Below are 19,742 nucleotides of genomic sequence, written 5' to 3'. Positions count from 1 at the left end.
AAACTTGGGCTGAGTCTTCCTAACACTGGCCCTGAGAGCCCTCAGAGTATAAAACGGCTTCTAAATCATCCACAGTTAAGATGGGTTCAACGTAGTTTTGTTGGGCTGGTTTATTTGGGGTATGTGAATACGTGTGTGTGTGCGCACACGTGCATGTATGTTTTAAATTGGCGTTCCTGGCGGGCTGTACCCACACTGATTAACCGTGAACCACACTGATTGACCACCACCACCAATGCCTTCATTCTTGCCTCTTGAGGGGAACTGCATTGAGAGATTCACACTGGCTCACCGGCTGGACACTGGCCCACCGGGATATCCATGTGTGGGTAACTGGTGTCCACGTCGGTTTGAATGGAGTCCTGAACTCTCTGCATGTTTATACGTCAGAGGCATCTCATATGTAAAATTTTATAAATGTTCATTTCCTTGAGGTTTCTTAAAAAGAAACAAGAGCCCCCCACCGATCTGATTTCTGTATTTACCAAGCAAGACACGAGAAGCCAGTGGCTCACTGTGTCCCCCACGGCTGAAGCCTCCTTTCCATGGGAGTTCCCTCTTCAGTTTTCCCTTTTCTGCCCATTTCTTACTTGTGTGCAACATCGTGCGACATTCGTGTGAATGCCTTCTAAGATACTCTGATTCACCAGGTAGAACAGGCCCCTCCCTCCACCCACCGCCAGACAGCAGCATTTTTCTGCCAGGATGTGTCTTGGGGTCTTTCATCTTTTCTCCTGTGCTTCTCAGGGTCTGTTCCCATCCCTTCTTGGCGGGTGTGATCTGGAGGAGGTCAAATTGAAATCCTGCTTTTTCAACTGTAGCCCAGAGGTCCGCCAAGTGTCGTTAGGGCGATGAGCCTGATGAAGCGGCAGGACAGACCTGGGGAGCTCCCCGGTCTTGGCTCTGACTGGAAGGACCCAACCCCTGGTCAGGCCGCGAGGCCTGGGCTGTAGCGTGGGACCACAGCGTGACTTTGCACGGCCCTTAGGACGGACAGGAAGACGGACAGGAAGACGGCCGGACAGCCGGGGAAATGCTTGCCGTGCTCGCGTTGAGGAAAGCAGACCACAGCTGGCTCGTTGGCCACAACTGTGGCAAGACAGACGGCGGGTGGCCAGGGAAGAAGAGCCCGAGTAGCGAGAGCCGGGGCGGGTGGGCCAGGCCCTGCGCCAGGCAAGCGGGGGGACAGTGGGCCCGACTCGGCGCTGGCCGAGCGCAGCTGGGGAGGGGCCCTGGCCGCCGTGGGGGCCGCACTTGACGTTGCGGGAGAGCCTCCCTGGTTTCCTCCTTGCTTCCCCGACACGGCCTTCTCTGTGGGAGGAAAAGGGCTGCTCTGTGGCGTCGACTAAAACAGGACAAGACGAGCCCTTCCCCTGCTTTTCCTGTCTTCCGAACTGGGGCGTTCGGGAGGCTGGGCCGCGTCTGCTCGGGGTGAGGCAGCTGCGTGTCCTCATGGAGTTCTGGAGACCCCCCCCTTCCTGTCCCCAGCACCCCGATTAGTCCTTCGCCGAAGTGCTCGGACCCTCTGCTAGTTCCTGGGACGGCTTCCACGGCCCCCCAAGCTGGCTGCGCACAGATTCCGGGTCTCAATCCCGCAGCCCCTTTCAGTGTGTTCAGCCCACACGGCCCACCTGGCGGGTGCTCGTGGAGGACCCTGCCCTCCCTGCCCGGGCCTGTGGCTTGCCGTGCCACCGGCCCCCGGGTCCTTCCCCTGCGGGGGCAGCCTTTAAAACCAAGCATCCTGCCGCGCACAGGCGGCCTTCCGTTGTTGAAGTGAACCCTCTACACGGTGTTCCGGAGATACAAGTCACTTTATTTGCTGATCTCTATCTCTTCCTTTGAGGACTATTCACTTTTCCAGATGAAATCACCGGAAACAGAATAGGCTGTGCCAGATATTTAAGCTATTTAAAAAAAAAAAAAAAAAAAAAGCGTTCCTGCTTTGCTAATGGTGCAAAGCAGGGTATTAGCTCAGGCCTTGCTCCCCGAGCGCCCGCCTCATGGGAGGCGGCTAGCAAGCCTGTCCTTTCTCACAGGGGGCTGCCTGGACACACGGAATGGCCCGGCCCAGGGGGCTGAGTGGCAGAAGGGCCTCCTGTGTGGCCTGGGTGGGGAGGGGGACCGGTTTAACGTATGCAGTATTGGTAATAAAAGAATTCTAACCACTAGAGTTAAAACATCTTCACAGTCGAGCTCCGAGTATTTTCCACCTGTGGATCTTCAATCTGTGGAAGTCAAAATTACTGAGACTGTTTAGTTCAGCCTTTCTCATCCTGAATTCGTCCAGCAAGCCTTTACGGAGCGACTGCGGTGTGTGGGACCTGGGGTGCTGGGATTTACCGCAGTGAACAAAACAAAAATCCCTGCCCTGCGGCAGCTCACATTCCAGAGGGGGAGACGGAGAGTAGACAGCGAACAGAAGGATCGAGTAAATGATACATCTCCTTGGAAGGAAATGAGCGCCTGGGGGAGAAGGATAAGGTGGAGACGGGGTCTGGGAGTGTGAGAGGCTGTGGGGGGACCACACGGGTCAGAGAAGACCTGCCCGGGGGCCCGAGGATGCCAGCCTCCCGCTGTGGGCTCTCCGGGGGAAGCTGGTCGCAGGGAGTGGGTGTGTGGGGCGGTGCAGGGCTCGGGGAGGTGACGCGGTGGGCAGTGAGCAGGGCGGCTGCACCCTGCATGGGTGCTTTGGGCCTTTACCCTGCGTGAGGGCGGTGACGGGGTGTGACTTGAGCTGGGAGAGGGTGACACTGTGTTGAGAATAGGCTGGAGGAACAGGGCTCCCCGGGATACCCTTCAGGAGATGCCCTCCGTCGTTGCAGGGAGAGGTGGTGGTGGACTTGGACACCCGGTGGGCGGGGCTGGGGTGGGTGAGGAGGGGCGGTCAGTCCTCGGGGTGCACGTGGACCTCCTTTCTCTCGAAGGTGCGGGGCAGCTGCGCGGTACAGAGAGGGGACTGGCCTTCGTTCCGACACAGCCTGTTAATGAAACAAAAGGGCGTGTTTTTATTAACTAGTTTTTCTATTCTAAGAGTGTTACCTGCCCATAGTCAGAATTTTCAAATCGCTTAGAAGGTTGGGGGGAAAACCGCAAAGTCCCTTTCCGGCCCCAAAGCACCCCTAGAGAAGTCAGAGAGCTCACTGGGACTCTGTGTGCGTGGGTGCACTTTGGTGGGCACCCACCAAAGTTTGTAATACCAGTGGGCTCGGACTCTGTCTGCCACGCGACGCCCACTGTTCCGATTGGTGTGTGGGGTATCTTTCATGTCTGCACACTCTGTCCCCTCCCTCCTTCTCCTCCGTTCTGCTGGCATCTTTTTTTTTTTTTTTAATGTTTACTCATTTGTGTGTGTGTGTGTGTGTGTGTGTGTGTGTGTGTGTGTGAGAGAGAGAGAGAGAGAGAGAGAGAGAGAGAGAGAGAGAGAGAGAATATGAGCCGGGGAGGAGCAGAGAAAGAGAGAGACAGAGAGGCCAAAGGGGGGCTCTGTGCTGACATCAGTGAGCCTGATGTGGGGCTCGAACTCATGAACCCCGAGATCATGACCTGAGCCAAAGTGGGACACTCAACCGACTGAGCCACCCAGGCGCCCCTGTACTGGCATCTTTGATTCTTGACGGACAGTCAGGGGTTTTCAGGGTTTTTTTTTTTTTTCTTTCTTTCTGTTGCTATTAAAAATAACACCATAGTGAATACCTGCATTTGCCTCTTGGGTGAATTTATCTGTAGGATAAAGCTTTAGAGGAGATAGTTGGGTAAAAGGCCAGATGTTCCTCTTTTGTGAAATACACCACGCGTTGAGAGGCATGTGACAGCACACGAGGACAGATATGAGATGACCGGGCATTCACATCGCTTGCTCTCCGAGAGCGCATCTTAGAGGCACTTGAGGCTCGAAGTCTGAACCAGTCGCTCAGACAGAGGGATCTGCGTTCCATGCAGCTCACCAGTGGTGCCAGGCCATCCCCACCGACTTCAGTGCTGCCTCGGGCACGCACGTGGGCTCCCCCCGTGCTGGGTGCTGGAACAGGCCCAGCACTCGTGGGGCCTTTGCTGCTGCCCTCGCTCTTCTGGAAAAGCCTCTCTTCTGTCCGTTGCGTGCCCACGTGCCCTCACAGTACGGCCGTTTGTACTTCACTGCGTGCCAGTATGTCCTGTTAGGGTGTCGGCTCCAGGGGCTGGGACTGTGTCCGTCTCATTCACCGCTGCATCCTGGGGACCTAGCCGCTGTGCCTGACACACGGTACGTATGCACACATCAGCTCGTGGCCTGAATGAGTGAATCTGCCCCTCAGGGAATGAATCTCCCCTCACTCTGGGCCAGATAATGGCTTAGGAGAAATTGTGGTCACTTTGCAGTGAGCAAAGAATTTCCCACCGTGGATAACGAAGAAACCAACCTAGGTCTGGCGTGTGCTGTTGCCGAGAGGCCTGCAGGGCAGCACGGGGCAGGCCAGTGTGGGGTGGGAGGCAGCGGCGACGACACCTTCCTTCCGGGTCCTGCAGTGGACTGCAGGGGGCTTTCTTCCCCGTCCCCGCCAGGCCGACTCTCAGGGGAGATGAAACATGGTGCCTTCACTCTGACTGTGCTTGCTTTATAGTAATAGCTTTTTGGCCTAATGACCCGTTCTCTTTTTCCTTTTTAGAGCAGATTAAAGCATTTCGAGCGAGCTAGATGTACTTCTGTAATTTGTACTTTTTGTTTACCTGATACCTGTTATCAGGCCCAGAGGAGAAGAAGGTTATGCCAGTTCCCAGCCTGGGCCAAGGGCACCCTCGGCCACCTCCATTAACCTCTGAGACCGCCTACCGTCTTAGGAGTGGCTCTGACTCACCAGAGTTTACATACGTCAGTGGCAGAAGTCTCTGGAAGCCAGAGATCTGGAAGCGTTACCCCTGCCTCAGTCGTTCCTGGGTTCCGGATTCCCAGGTCTTCGTCAAGTGCTTCTTAGCATGTGCACTCAGCTAATATCTATTGAGGGCCTGTCGAGGGCCTGCTGTGTGCCCAGGACACGTGAGGAGGGCCACGGATATGCATTTCAGGAGGGTGGGGAGGAGAGGGGGTGATGATCTGTACACCTTTACACTTTACCCTTGTACATTTTTACACTGTAAAACCTTTTACAAGGACTTCCTTGCTTTTGAGTCATGAGCTCGCTGCTGATATACCTTTGCGGGACAGACAAGGTCTCAAACAGAAGCACACTGTCCCTGCCTCTTGAGCAGCTGGAATCTTAGGGTCTCCAAGGGGATCCTGCCTCGGACTGCACTGACGACCCACAGGTCACTGCCACAGAGCCACCTTCCTCCCAGGGGCCTTGGAAAGAGAGGAGGGGAAGGCTGTAAACCTGTTCCTCTCGTACTCAGGTCTTTGCTGAGCACCTTTGACGTGCAACACTGGGGGTGCTAGACGTGAGGGGTAAGTGAGCAACGTGCTGGGACTCCTGGCCCCTCCCAGCCTGTAGGACCTCCTGTCCCTTAACCAGCCTCCTGCTTACGTCTCTCTCTCCTCCTGTTTTATGTAATAGGAAATGCCTGTGGTCTTATCATCCACGAAGTCACTAGTTTCAGCCATAGTCTCGTCATTCTGTTATACAGACTATCCATCAAAATGTTAATTTTGGTAATAAGGTTCCTAAAAATCAAGAAAACAAATCTTATTTCTTGATTGCTCCTTTTTCATAGCAGCCTGTTCCTGTTTACAGCAAGCCTTGACTTTCTTGGAGAAGTCTTATCAGAGTTCCTTAGAGTTTCTGTCTCGTTCCCTGAAGTATCTGTGTTTTCCCCAGAGATCAGCTCCAAATGAAAGTTGTCCTGTTGATCTTGGTCTTTTCATGGTTTGGGGTTTTATTTCATTATTGTTTATTTCGTGGCTCTTCCGCCATTGGTCCTTCCCTTGGTTATCAGTTCATGTTTATGAAAAAAGAACAGGATGTGTAGGAACCTGTTCTGGGTTCCCAGGCAGGCCTCCCTGAAGGGAGTCTAGGCTTGCTGGTCACAAATGCAGTTTTAAAAATTCCTATGATTGCCCCTCAGGGCCCCCCCTCCCTTGGCATTTCTCGGCCCTGGGCTTGGCACTCCTACCCTGGGAAGGCTCATTCCCACCCTGGCGTTTGGGCTGGTTTTCTTCTGGCCCAGACCTGTCTGCTAGTTTCTAGCATGTCCTCTAGCCTGCTGCTGTGACGTTGCGGGGTTACGGGTGTTACGCGTGTCTTCGTGCCTGCTCCGTGGGCCCTTGTGGGGAGGGAGGGAGACGTGTGTGTGCCTCTTTTGAACCAGCTGCTTTGTTGTGATTTGGGGGAAAGAAAGACGGTTCGAAGAAATACACGGGGAACATATTGTCTTCTCTTTGTCTTTCCCATTGTGATGGGAAGGAGTCAAGAATAACTGAGCATACACTACCTCGTCCCAGAGGTTCATTTCGGAATCCGTTGTTTGGCATTCTGTTGGCATTTTGCTGTCACTGGGCTGGACCGTGAAAGCCTGTTGTGGTGACTTCGGCACATAGCATACCCCAGGGGGTAGACCTGGCCGGGAGTGCATGTAGCGTTTGTTCAGAGCTTACGGCGGAGTATCACGGTTCAGTTGCTTCAGGAAGAAGTGATCAGTCCCCTGCTGGGTGCTGGACAGGGTAGCATATACCGAAGACACGCTCGCTTCCGTCCCATCCTCAGAAAGAGTGGCAGTGACTCATTTGTCTGTCACCTTGCGCTTTTCCAGAGTTCTCCTGCATCTGTTACCTCCCCTGAGCCTCCTCATACCTCGGGAGGTCAGGGCGCCAGTGGTGTCCCCGCCTTAGAGGACAGGTGGGGCTCTCACAGGGGGCGACGACTTGAGTCCACAGCTGAGATACTCTCTGCCTCCCCGGACCTTCCCCTTCCCCTTGAGAAGCACCCAATTAATAAATAAATACACACTATATGCTTTTGGCATCAGTAAACATACTTCGGGAGGTATTCGGTACCCTTTGGCCTCAGAGGTCAATGTGTTCTGTAGCACATCCTCAAGCTTAGTCGTGGCTTAGGTTGGCTCCGGACCCTGAAAGAAGGAAGGAGGCAGAACCAGGAAATTCGCCTGACCCATCTCCTTTTGGAGGAACAGGCTTGCGGTTCTCTCGTTGTCCTCAGAGGCCTCGGTTGCCCCGACTTACATGTTTCTTCAGCCCGGGCGTGCTAAAACCAGATTCATTTTTACGGCAGGGACGTTTGCGTGTGAACAGAAAATCTGAGCGATATCCCCTGACAGGCCGAGGACCACTGGGGATGCTTTGGGGGTCAGTTTTAGACTAGCCTTGATTAGGCTATCGCGACAGCCCTGAGACTCAGGCGCCCTTTCTGAGGGAGCGGCCTCCCATCCACACAGGGTCTCCAGAGCTGGGGACGACTCTGGCTGGACGACCGGTGTCCTGCTGCGGTCGGGCCGCATGGAGTCACAGGGGCCGGGTTGAGTCCTCGCCTTTTGATTTGACACAAGTGTGGCCAACCTCGGCCGAGAGAGCCTCCTTTGGGGGTATCATTCAGTCCTTAGATAGTTATCGAACACCTGTGTGGTAGCATTAGCCAGTTCTTCTGGTTTCTTCGTCAGTGGCCTTGGTTTCCCTGGGCGTGGCCTGGTCTGCAACTGGTTCCTACTCAGGAGGGCGCATGCTCAAGTGAGCGTCCACACTGGAAGGGAGCACTGGTGTCGGGCTGGACATTAGGGGTTTTTGTTCAGGAATCTCATTTTCCTTAGAGCACGGGCTGTGTCCTGGGGCCTCTCCTCTTACCTTCGAGATGCTTGTCTGCAGCTCTAGGCGCTCACACACGTGTCCACCCCCACAACGAAGTGATGCTGGGAAACACACTGGGAAGAGCAGGCCCTGTGCTGTCTGTGAGCGCTGGAGCTGTGGCTAATCCTTCTTCTTGCCTTTCCTTTGTCTGCTGGACTCTTCTCTGAGTTCTCTGCGGAAACGTGGGTTCTTTTTGTTTTCTGAAGCTGCAAATACAGTTAAAAAAATAAAAATAAAAAAGGATACCCAAGCCGATGGGTACACTGAGACCCCTTAACATCGGGTATTATCGCTTTTTCTTGTCTCATGTAAATTTGTAGAACAGACGTTATTAGACTTTATTTTGATTGCCATCAAGCATTCATTACCGATTTCACTTTATTTACAGGTCTGTAAAGGCAAAGAATATTTCTTCTGTTTGCATTTGACAGGTTTAACATTTGGATCTTCCCTAATTTTCCCATTGTTCTAGTCCAGTTTAGTTGTTTTCAGTTTCATTTAAAAGAAACCAAGGTCTAGCTCATGGGCCGTTTGCATTCCCGGCACTAATAAGCTCAGTTCTTTTTTTTTTAACATTTTATTTATTTTTGAGACAGAGAGAGACAGAGCATGAACAGGGGAGGGTCAGCGAGAGGGAGACACAGAATCTGAAACAGGCTCCAGGCTCTGAGCTGTCAGCACAGAGCCCGACGCGGGGCTCGAACTCACGGAGTGTGAGATCATGACCTGAGCCGAAGTCGGCCGCCCAACCGACTGAGCCACCCAGGCGCCCCAATAAGCTCAGTTCTTGAAACTTAGATCTTTGTTGAATGAATGAACGAACGAATGAATGAATGAATGAGGCTCATCAAGAATAGGTGATAATGGCAGGTCTTCCCCTCTTTCCAATTTTAAATTGACACATGGCCATGGCGTCACTGGGCCACGTGCTACTTTCTGGGCGCCTTTCTTCCAGTCCCTTCCAGACCATCTCTGGGCCCGGGTATGGCTGGTGTGACTCAGGAGGTCATTTGGGCCAGGAAGAGTGGGTGATCGTTGTGCCTTGTTGAGTCGTGGCGCCGGTCACATTCTGGTGGTAAAAAAATGAATCTCTCTGTTGGTCAGGAGAACATTTCTTATGTGAGCCCTGAAGGCTGGGAGCTGATTCTGTTTTTGCAAAGTCTGTTTCGTAAAATCACCAGTCACGGATTTCCGGGGAAATGGGATTTCCCTGGTCTCCCTTGAGCCATGTTGACCACCTTCTCCGCTTATGGGTAGGAAGCCCTTCTCTAGCACCCAGGGGCAGAGCCCAGCCGCCTGCCAGTCCCTTTCTAGCTTTTCCTATACCCCATGGAGGAAAGCACTCCTACTTTCTTGGTATTTTCATAGTATAATACCCACAAACAGCTAATTATATGTAACATACTGTAAAAGGAAGAACTTGGCATTTTAGAACCGCAGAACCTCGCCTTGAGTCATAATCTCACCATTTTTCACCATTTACCACCGTAAACAATTTACTTGACCTTCAGTTTCTCATCTGTGAAAAGGGACTAAAGATACCTGCCTCATGGGACTATTACAAAAAATAAATGAGATTGTGGAATAGCTAAAATTATACTCGGAGAGAAATATATAGTTTTAAATGCGTATGTGAGAAGAGAGGAAAGAAAACTTATTTATAAGCTGCACTTCCATATCCAGAGTCCGAAAAAGAACAACTAGAAGCCACAGATGTAGAAGGAAGGAAATTTTTTTTTTTCAATGTTTATTTATTTTTGGGACAGAGAGAGACAGAGCACGAACGGGCGAGGGGCAGAGAGAGAGGGAGACACAGAATCGGAAACAGGCTCCAGGCTCCGAGCCATCAGCCCAGAGCCTGACGCGGGGCTCGAACTCACGGACCGCGAGATCGTGACCTGGCTGAAGTCGGACGCTTAACCGACTGCGCCACCCAGGCGCCCCAGAAGGAAGGAAATTAATAAAGGGAAGAGATCGAGGAAAATGAAGACAGATATTCAGTAGACACTGAAAGAAAGCAAGCTAAAAGTTGATTCTTTGAAAAATAAAAATGAAAATTGATAAATCTCTGATGAGACTGATCAAGAGAAAAGGCACAAAAACCTAATGTCAACAATGAAAAGAGGGACGCTGCTACAGTTCCCTCAGTCTTTAAAGTGATCATAGGAGGAATAATATGAACAATTTTATGCCAATAAATTTGAAAAAAAATCGCCTGGATTCCCTATAGAACCACAACTTTACAAAATCAACATACAAAGAAATAGAAAATATATGAATAGTCTTCTGCCTTTTAACTAGAATCTATGATGAAAAGTGCTTAAAGAAAACTTCAGGCCCACGAGACTTCACTGACAAATTCTGCCAGACATTTAAGGAAAAATAAAGCCAGTCTTAACGTAAACATCCATTTGTGATCACAGCTCTTAGAAGAATTACGGTAGAAAGGAACTTTCTAACCTAAAAAATGATATTTTAAAATATCGCATAGTAGACATCATACTTCATCGTGAAATGTCGAAAGCTCTGTCCTTGAGGCCAGGGGTCAGCTTGGTGCCGGGACCGCTGTCACCTGGGGACTGTCACAGTGGGCTAGTGCAGTGCCAGGGTGGGCTCAGGACCCTGGAGTGAGGGAGCATCACCACGTTGCCAGTGTGGGGCTCGGGCGAGGAGAGCTGGACTCGCCTTGTTCCTGCTGGTCGGCTCAGAGCATGCCTCCTCTCTGAAGCCCTTGCAACTCCATCCAGTGTTACCTGGTTTTGTTACTTGGCGATTCAGGTTCTGGCCCCTAGAAGTCAAGTGTGTCTTTTTGTGCTGTGAGCCCAGTGGCAACCTCTTCTTGGCTCCCAGCACTTAATAGGCTCTTAATAAATCTCGGGCAGAACTGACCGTCCGTTTACGTCTACACCATGTCTGAACCCCAGCCGAGTCTGAGTCCCTCCGGCTGAGCTCTTCAGGTATCGAGTTGCTTCTCCGTCCAGATCCCTGCAGCTCCTCCCTGCAGCTGTTCCCGGAGCTGGCCAGGCAGCCTAGCCAGCGGCCAGATTGGACCACTTTGAGACTTGCCTGAGCCCAAAGCCCAGATATTTCCTGAGGAGCCTGGAGCAGAGACGGCTGGCCTGGGTAGAAGACTTTCTGCCACTGCAAACATGGGCCGGCGTGCTCCCAGGAGGGCCCGGGCCAAGAGCACACGATTGCATAGATGGGGGTGCTGTGGGACGTGGCACCAGGGCCCAGCCAGAGAAGACGGTCGGCCTTTCTGATACCCTGGAGTTAAAATCACACGCTGCCCTGTGATGTTGGAGCGAGGTCCAGCCGGCATGCTGTCAGGAAGTGTGTGCACGTGGCGCCCGGGCAACCGCCTGGTTATAGCGTGCGTGAACTTGGAGCACTTGGCTTTGAAGTACCATCATCCGCTCTTTGAATTTATTGGCTGTACAAGTGCTGTGTTCATCTTCGGAAGCTGTGACATCCATCACATGAAGCCTTTTTTTTTTAACATATATATATATTTTTTTAATGTTTATTTTTGAGACAGGGAGAGACAGCATGGACGGGCGAGGGGCAGAGAGAGAGAGGGAGACACAGAATCTGAAACAGGCTCCAGGCTCCGAGCTGTCAGCACAGAGCCCGACGCGGGGCTCGAACTCACGGACCGGGAGATCATGACCCGAGCCGAAGTCGGATGCTTAACCGACTGAGCCACCCTGGCGCCCCTCATGAAGCCTTTTTAATAGCCACTAGATCTTAGGTTATAGGACACCAGATTTATTTAAACTTCAGATTGTTCTTGGAAAACATCTTGGTGTGATGGAGAGAACATTACCGTAGCAAACTTGTCAAATGTTTGTCTCTGCCATTCATGACTTGGGTGACTGTAGACAAGTTACTTAACCTCCCCTCCCTGGGCACCAGTTCTCTCAACTATAAAGTGGAGACAAAAGTAATGATAGTGGTAATTATTATCTAATGATGTTACATTGTAATTTACAGTGTCCATAGCGCTCACTATGGACCATGTACTGTTTGCCTCTGTGTGTCTGGCCTCATTTCACCCTCACTGTAATTCTGTGATGTACGTCCCATAATCAGATAAGGCTGTTGAGGCACAGAGAGGTTGGGTAACTTGCCAACTACTGCCCAGCTAGTGAGTAACAGGTCTGGGATTAGAGCCCAGGTAGCCTGACTCTAGAGCCCGTGTTCCTGTTCCTTACCACGCTTCTGGATTGTTGCTTTGGGGGTTGTAAGAATTAAATGTGGTAGCATATGGAAAAGGGTCCAGAACAAAGTCTTGTACCTTGGAGGCGTAGCAGTGTGGGTCACCCTGCATCCACCCCATCCTGCCTGGTCCCTCCCCGAGCGAAGCTGAAGCTTTGGACTCCTGACTCTGGTCGTGAGGGGAAGTTCCAGAACTCTGGCTGTGTGATCTGGACACAGGGTGACGGGGAGGAGGGCGGAGTCAACTTTTCACCAAGAAGCCAGCGAGTCTCACGTGGCCGTGGACGGGTCATGCATCGCCGTGGTCTGTGCTCGTGAACATCGTGGCACCTCCCTCTAGCAGGGGGTTAGTCACGCCTTCACCCTTGCCTGGGTTTAGAACGCTGCCTCATGACCCAGAAGTGGTCACTTTCGCCTGTTTGTCTTTACTCTAGCTGACCTTCACACTGATGGTATCAGAATAAACTGGTCTGATCTGGGGCCTCAGTGGCTGAGGTGACATTGCCCAACACAGTGGCTGGGGACACACTGCCCAACACAAGTGAAACATGGGGGAGCCTGGGGGTGGAGTCAGGTGGCCAAAGCGGATGGCTTCCACTCGTGTCTGACCGCAGGGCCTAGTCCTGCCCGGTGGGTGGGACAGGCTGGGGCAGGGCGAGTCCAGAGATGCAGGAATTCTGCCTGCTTTCGCTGTTCTCCGCACACGTGCTCTCTTTCTCCAAGCGACGAGGAAGCTTGTTTAGTAAGGTTATCAGTCTGTTGGTCTGAGAACACGAACTGTTCTCCAGAAAGCTCTTTGAGCTCTTCAGTAAGATGTTGAGAAGGTTCGCTTGTTAATACGAAATACACACGCGCACGGGCATATAACACATGCATATATGTGTGTTTATTGATTTTCTCTCACCTAAAGGGAACGTTTGAGACTGCTCTGTACTAAGGCAGTAATGGATATGGAAGTCGTGTGATGGCCGTGACTTGCCTCTTACCTTAAGAATTTAAGGGGCGCCTGGGTGGCTCAGTCAGTTAAGCGTCTGACTTCAGCTCAGGTCACGATCTCACGGTCCGTGGGTTCGAGCCCGCGTCGGGCTCTGTGCTGACAGCTCAGAGCCTGGAGACTGTTTCAGAGTCTGTGTCTCCCTCTCTCTCTGACCCTCCCCTGTTCATGCTGTCTCTCTCTCTCTCTCTCTCTGTCTCAAAAATAAATGTTAAAAAAAATTTTTTTTTAAAAATTTAAAAACCACAATGACATGCTTTTTCTTTGACAGGTTTGTCTACGGATTTTGAGCATCTGAAGTTGACCTCTGCGCTAAGCATTGGCCGCTGCTCCCTCACTGTCTGAAGAGATGTCTGTCGCTTACGACGACTCCGTTGGAGTGGAAGTGTCCAGCGATAGCTTCTGGGAGGTAATGCCCACGCTTGCTTCCTCACGTGTGTGGAGAGCAGGCCGATGGTGCCTGACGGGCCTGGCTTCTCCCAGCCGGAGCTGGGGGAGGAGATGAGCGTACCCCAGATAGGCCCTGTCTTCGGGGTCAGATCCAGGTGGCGGCAGGGGTGGCTTGGCTGTCAGTGCAGGTGGTGAGCTGACCTTGCCAGGAAGGACTGATAAAGCAGCGTTTGTCAGGGTCTTAGCGCCGTGTCCATTCTCGGATCTTCGCCTTCGTGCTTAGCCGTGTTGTGACTTGGCTCTGTGTATGCTCGTTGCGGGGCTTGGCCCGAGAGGCCGCGTGGCTTCTGACTCGTGTGTGGAAAAGTGGACGGCGGTGATGTGACACCATGCTGGGACAGTGCAGGCTGTCCAGGGGGCCGAGCAAACCGCCCTTGAGCTGTCAGAGCATCTTCCCGTGAGTTTAGGCCCATGAGGAACTCCTTCCCTGATTAGAAATTTTGTGGAGGTGGGTGGCGGGGGGAGTTTTGTTTTCTCTGGAAGTCACTCTTCCTGAGCCCATTTACTTTTTTCTGCCTGCTGCTTAAAGGAAAGTCCATTTTTGTTCTTGGGGCAAAACCCCTGGAACTTTCCAGGCAGCGGTGGGCTTAGTGGAGAGAGCACCGGCTTTGCAGTTAGAAAGATCCGGGTTCTGTTCCCGACTGTGCCATCGCTAGCTGTGATTTCGGGCAAGTGGCTTGACTGATAAGAGCCTCAGAATCTTCATCTCTAAAGGGGGGGTAAGGGGCGCCTGGGTGGCTCAGTCAGTCAAGTGTCCAGCTCTTGATTTTGGCTCAGGTCATGATCTCACAGTGTGTGGGTTCGAGCCCCATGTCAGACGATGTGGAGCCTGCTTGGGATTCTCGTTCTCCCTCTCTTTCTGCCCCTCCCCCACCGGCGTGCACGCAGTCACCTGTGCGCGCACACTCTCTCTCTCTCTCTCTGTCTCTCAAAACATATAAATAAACTTAAAAAAATAAAGAGAGGATACTGGCCTTCGGGGAAGCTGCAGGATGAAGTGAGAATACAGACGTCAGCACCCATGTGGGTGCTTTCCAGGCAACAGAGGCGCGAGTGGCGTGAGATATAAGGAGGAAGCGCTGGGGTTTGCTGGGGACTTGGACGAATTAGTTTTATAAACGGAGATTGAGTAGGTGTATCGTTTTGTCTGAGAACAAACACCATCTGATATTATTGTCTAGTAGAGACAGTGATCACAGGTGCCCAGTGTTAAAAAACGTGAGCAAGAAACTCAAAGTTCTGTTAACACTTTTCTTTCCTATGTGTTGGCCAAAAGGTCATTATTGACTTTTAGCTGAATACTTTATCTTCTGAAAAGTCTGTGTTTCATGAGCAGCTACTACGTGCTAGGTCGTGTGAGACTCCAGTGGGAAATGGGACAGTCCGAGTCCTTACCCCTCAGCCTCCCTGGTGGGTATCCAGGCCAGAGCTCAAATTTCAGTAGCCAGAGAGGTACACCTGCCTCAGGAAACATTCCTCAGAAGGCCCTAAGAGTGACAGGGTGACGACAGAGTCACGGTTGAGTCCGGCCGCCGCAGCAGTGGCTTCCTGGCGTTGTTAGGAATGTCCTCACGGCGTGGGGGTTGTGGGGTGTCCGTGGTGGACTATGTGAAGCTGTGTTGGAACAGGCAGTTACAGAATACGGTCTGGAGGTGCCTCCGGGACAGTGCTGGAATTCAGGACTGCCCCCCGTGCAGGTTCAGGTTCACGGGCAGACGGGTCTCGCTCGCCCCCGGGAGGGAGACTGTGGCCTTGCCAGCTCACGGCCAGCCAGCGATGGCTGTGCGGAGCCCTCCCGTGAGCTCCGGTGAGACCGGGTGCGCCTGGTGGGGACGCAGGTCCTCGTTAGTTTCGACCCTGAACCCGAACTAGACAGAATCCTTTAGCTGTGGGGAAACTTTTTGTTTTGTAACCGTGGTGACATTACCGTCTGGTCCTAATCAGCACCTGCCTTGAGCTGGATGACGGTGCAGAGAGAGGTCGGCACACACAGCGGGCTGGGCCTTGTGAGCCATAGGCCAGGAGGGGCACCGGGACCGGTTCAGAGGTGCGGCCTAGGCCCGACTCCTGGCTCGTCACTAACTACATAGGGGTGGAGGGTGGGGGCGCTTGGGGCAAGTTACTAGTTTTTCTTTACCTCAGTTGCCCAATCTGTAAGATGGGGGTAAAAATGGTACCTATATCCCGGTATTGTCGTGAGGGTTCCAGGAATGAGCGTGTGTAAAGTGGAAAGGGGGTTCAGGACAAGTGCTGGCTGGGAGCTCTGTCCCTCCGATGTGGGCGCTGGGGGTCAGCACGCACACAGCACATCACCTGTTCCCGCAGGATGCGTTTGGCGGCATCGTTTGAGTTCCCAGTCGATGGCTGAAACTGCTCTGGAGACATCAGGGATCTACATATAGGGCTACTGCAGAAGCCTTCAGCTGCTGCTTTAAAAAAAAAAGGTCGAAGTTGCCAGTATATAGTGTCAGCATATATTAAATTGAGTGGCTTTAACAGGTCCTGTCGCTGATCGAAGCTCTCAGGCTCCCTGTTAAATTCTTAGCTGCGATAACATCCACGGCCAAGAACATCTTTTGCCCGAAGAATGCTAAGGCCAACGATTTATTTTCTAGGCAGGGTCGGCTCATCGATTTATTTTCTAGGCAGGGTCGGCTCATCTTGTGATGCTGTCTCTGAAATCACTTTTCAGCTTGTATAACTCCATGCTGCCCACCTCCTCCTCCTCCGGGATGGGTGTTCGCTGAAGGGAGGAGCGATCACTCAGGGTGAACCCGTCCCATCGGGCTCTGAGTGGCGTAGGTGCACGCGGCCAGCTGCGCATCTCTCCAAGCTGCCAGCAAGGTCGCTCTTGCCCACGAAAGGTGTCTTCTCGCTGATGTGACCACAGACCTGTACAAATCTCAACACAGCCTTGTGGTCTCGAGGTGGAGAAGTCCTCATGCTCAGTCTTGCTCCTTTCTGCTGAAAGGTACTCACTGGAGTGGGTCATTCCAGAAACCTTTTCTGCATGCTGGCCATGTGCCTGCGCAGGAGGGACATGACCCCGCCCTCCAGGAGCCTTTGGCTGTGACCTTTGGAGGTAAGCTCCCGTGGGAAGAGACCGACACTAGACAGATCACTGTGTGGGCTGCCGGAAGGCTGGCTGGAGAGCGCGGCAGAAAGTGGGGCTCCCCCTGGGGGAGGGGCAGGAAGGGTGCTTTGGAGGCCTAGCGGGATTGGTACTCACCCCGCACTCACATGTTTGCTAGATGAGCGAACAGGTCCTGATCTGCGGGAGGACAGATCCCCCACAGGAACTAATATCAATGCAAGTGCTTGTGGGTATTTGGAGGGGACATTTTGTGTACCACCCAACACAGAGTGAGCCATTTAGAGAAGAGGGGCCCCGCGGGGAAGGCTCTGGGTGGAGAACGGATGCTGGCCTCCACGGGGTCTGAGGGCCGTGGGACCAAGCTGCAGTCTGCCTCTGGGCGTCGTGGCGTTCAGAGGAGGAGAGCCTGCTGGCTGGAATCACCAGGGAAGGTGTGTGGGGTGGGTAGGGCTGGACTTTGAGTCGGGAGCAGGGAGATGGGGCAGGCTTCTGGGTTGGAGTAAAGTCTGGAGGCCGGAATGAGCAGGGCCTTGCAGAGGGCTGAAGACCGTGAATTCTTTGGAGGCGGGAAGTCATGTGGGATTGGGTAGGTTGGGGCCGAGGGGGGGCTGTTCAGCAAGCGGGTGGCTTCTTCGGCAAGTTGGAGCCGGGCACGTCCCCTCCCCACAGGCTTCCCGGCGGGGGTAGGGGGGCTCGGTTACCTCTGGCAAGTCTTCTGGCTCTGGCTCTGGCTCGCTCCAGAAGCCCGAGGGCCCTCCCACCGTGTCCGCTGCTTCTAGGCCCTGCTCCCGGGTCTTCTCTTTGGCTCTGGGGCCGGTGCACTGAGAGCCTCGGCTGCGAGTTGTGGGGCTTTTCAAGTGTCACCAGTGCTTCCTAGGAGAGCCTGGCCTCCTCTGTCTTCGGGGGCTCCGCACACAAAATGGCAGGTTTGTCACCTGCAGGCCTGCTGCTGCCCGGGTCTCCGAGGACCCCTTGGTGGCCGGGCTGGGAGGGCCTACTGCTAACTTCAGAAACTGGGCTCTGAATCCGCCTCATCCCCGAGGCAGGGGTTCTGCTCAGCCGCCGGTCGTATGTGCGCTTAGAGCTCACATCTACCCGGAGAAGCCAGGCTGGGGCTGACCCGTACCGCGCGCTCTGTGGGCGCCAAGAGCCTTGGAGGAGAAGAGTATTTGGGGGATGAAGAGGACAGAAGTGTCTTGCTGTAACGTGTTCTGGGAACCTTGGCCCCCGAAGAGTCGGCAGGTGCCTCCTTCACAGAAACCTCCCCCTGCAGCCTCCTCTCGGACTGTGGAGACGGGGTATCACTTGCGGGCGTCTCCACACGCAGCGCTGTTTGGCCTGGAAAGTTGTCCGCGTGGAACGGGGTGTGCTTCTCCCGTTCCTCTAGACGAGTTTCGTAGGTAACATACTCAGAAGATGCCAGTGCCCTGTGTCCGTGGCTTCCGCAGAGCCTGATGGCGGCCACCGTGGTCCAACCCTCGGCTGAGTCCACGGTCTTGAGACCCCAAAGCCAACATTTGCCATGTCGGGCAGTCACAGGGCAGCAGGGGGACGGTGAGCGGAGGCGCAAGACACATGGAAGCAACAACCTTGGTGCTCTGTGGCAGTGACCTATTCCACTTGCTCTCTGGCCACCGCCCTGACGTACGCAGACCTGGACGGAGTTCTCCGCGTGACGGCCTGTCTGTGGGTGCATCGGCTTTGTCGTGATCCCACCGTGCTCAGGCCTAGCTCCCGGCAGGCAGGTGGCAGGCCGTAATTGCCCTAAAGTTTCTAATTCATTCATTCTTCCAGGCAAATTAGTACCTGCTGTGTCATGATGGAGGGTCAGGGCCCTGGCCTCCCCTGTGCTGTGTTCAGTCTGTTCTCTAGCCTGAAGCCAGGGCGGCTCATCCAGAAAAGCAAACCTGTGCGATTCCTTGCCCTGGGGATGGGAAGCTTCTGTATTCTGCATCACCTCCACGGTGGAGCCATACTCGTTAGCATAACTAAGACCTAAGCCCGGGCTGGCAGCTGCTGAACCACCTGGTCCTTCCTGAGCGGCACTGCCCTGGGCTTCAGCTAAACGGAGCACCCCCAGGCTCCTGTCCACAGGGCGCTGCCTGCCTTCCTCGTGGTCTTTCCTCCAGCCTGATCTCCGTTTCCTTCCAGCTCCTTCTCGAGGCAGCCTTCCCTGACCCCTTCTGGCGGGGCTCAGGCGGCCTTCCCGCAGGCCCATCCAGCGTGTAGTCTCACCGTGTGCGTCTCCCTCTGGGCTCTGAGAACCTGAGGGCGAGGACTCGATTCTCGATCCTCAAATTCTCATGCCTGGGTGCCTGGGACTTAGCACGGTGCCTGACACGCTGAATGATCGCCGACTGGATGCATGAGTAAGTCAGAGAAAGGAAGAGGTTTGATGCTGGGTGGTAAGACCTGCTCTGCTCATAAGCTTGCGTGAAATATTTGGAAGTAAAATATGTGTGCAAATAACCACAATAGTGGGCAGAAATCAGTCTTTCGGTGAATAGTTGTAGAGCGCTGCCATGTGCCAGGCCCCGTGCTAGGCCTTGGGGACACGGCGTGAATAAAACAGATACAAGGGCCTTTTAAACGGTCCAGAGCAAACGCCGTGAGGATGCGGAAGAGGCTCCCCTCCCCCCACCCCGAGTGGGCTTGCCAGGGCTGTGTTAGAGGTGGCTCTGGGCGAGCAGGGACTTTTGTCCCCCTGCCCCCGTGTCCCATGCGTGGGTGTGTACTCGCTGCTAAGTCACCCAGCTGTGTGCGCATAAGCTATGTGCTTAAGGTCCATGTACTTTTAGCAGAACGTGTTAAAAGGAACGTTAACCGACAACAAGAAGTTTAGAAATGAAAAACGGTGATAACGGCTAGCATTTAATGCACTCGTGCTCTGTGCCAGGCCCCTGCTCCGGCTTTGTGGGTGTTCTCGGTTCTTAGAACTGCCTTCTGAGATGGTCATCTCCACTTTGCAGGTGGAGACAGCGAGGCTCGGGTGGTTGGCGGATGCCCAGCTTCCCAGAAGTAGTCGGTGGCAGAGCCGGGGTTTGGGCCCAGGCGCCTGCCTCTGGAACTGCTCTCTCGCCCCAGCTCTCAGCCTCCCGGGAGCTGCTTACGGGAGAGAAGTGTCCCTTTGCTCTGAGCGCCACACACTTAATGCTTCTGCTTCAGCGTGAAGATGGTTGGGTCCTGTCTGGGCGGACCCTGGCGCCACCGTTCGCGAGCGT

The 19,742-nt window shown here is 53.6% G+C and overlaps 1 protein-coding gene across 1 annotated transcript in view; it reads left to right on the top strand.

Annotated features, from left to right (window-relative positions):
- PACSIN2 (protein kinase C and casein kinase substrate in neurons 2) overlaps positions 1-19,742 on the top strand; it is a 136,080-nt gene that overhangs the window by 83,434 nt on the left and 32,904 nt on the right. The window contains exon 2 of the mRNA XM_047065313.1: positions 13,249-13,386. Coding sequence (XP_046921269.1) covers positions 13,327-13,386 — 60 coding nt within the window. The 5' untranslated portion in view covers positions 13,249-13,326. The remainder of the gene's footprint in view (positions 1-13,248; positions 13,387-19,742) is intronic.

Source organism: Lynx rufus, unplaced genomic scaffold (genome assembly GCF_022079265.1).
Source record: "Lynx rufus isolate CCGP_SWC_20201006 ecotype Redwood Valley unplaced genomic scaffold, mLynRuf1.p SCAF_7, whole genome shotgun sequence".
In the NCBI taxonomy this organism is placed as follows: Eukaryota; Metazoa; Chordata; class Mammalia; order Carnivora; family Felidae; genus Lynx; species Lynx rufus.
Note: the sequence above shows the minus strand (reverse complement) of the source record. Positions and strands in the feature narration are given on the sequence as shown.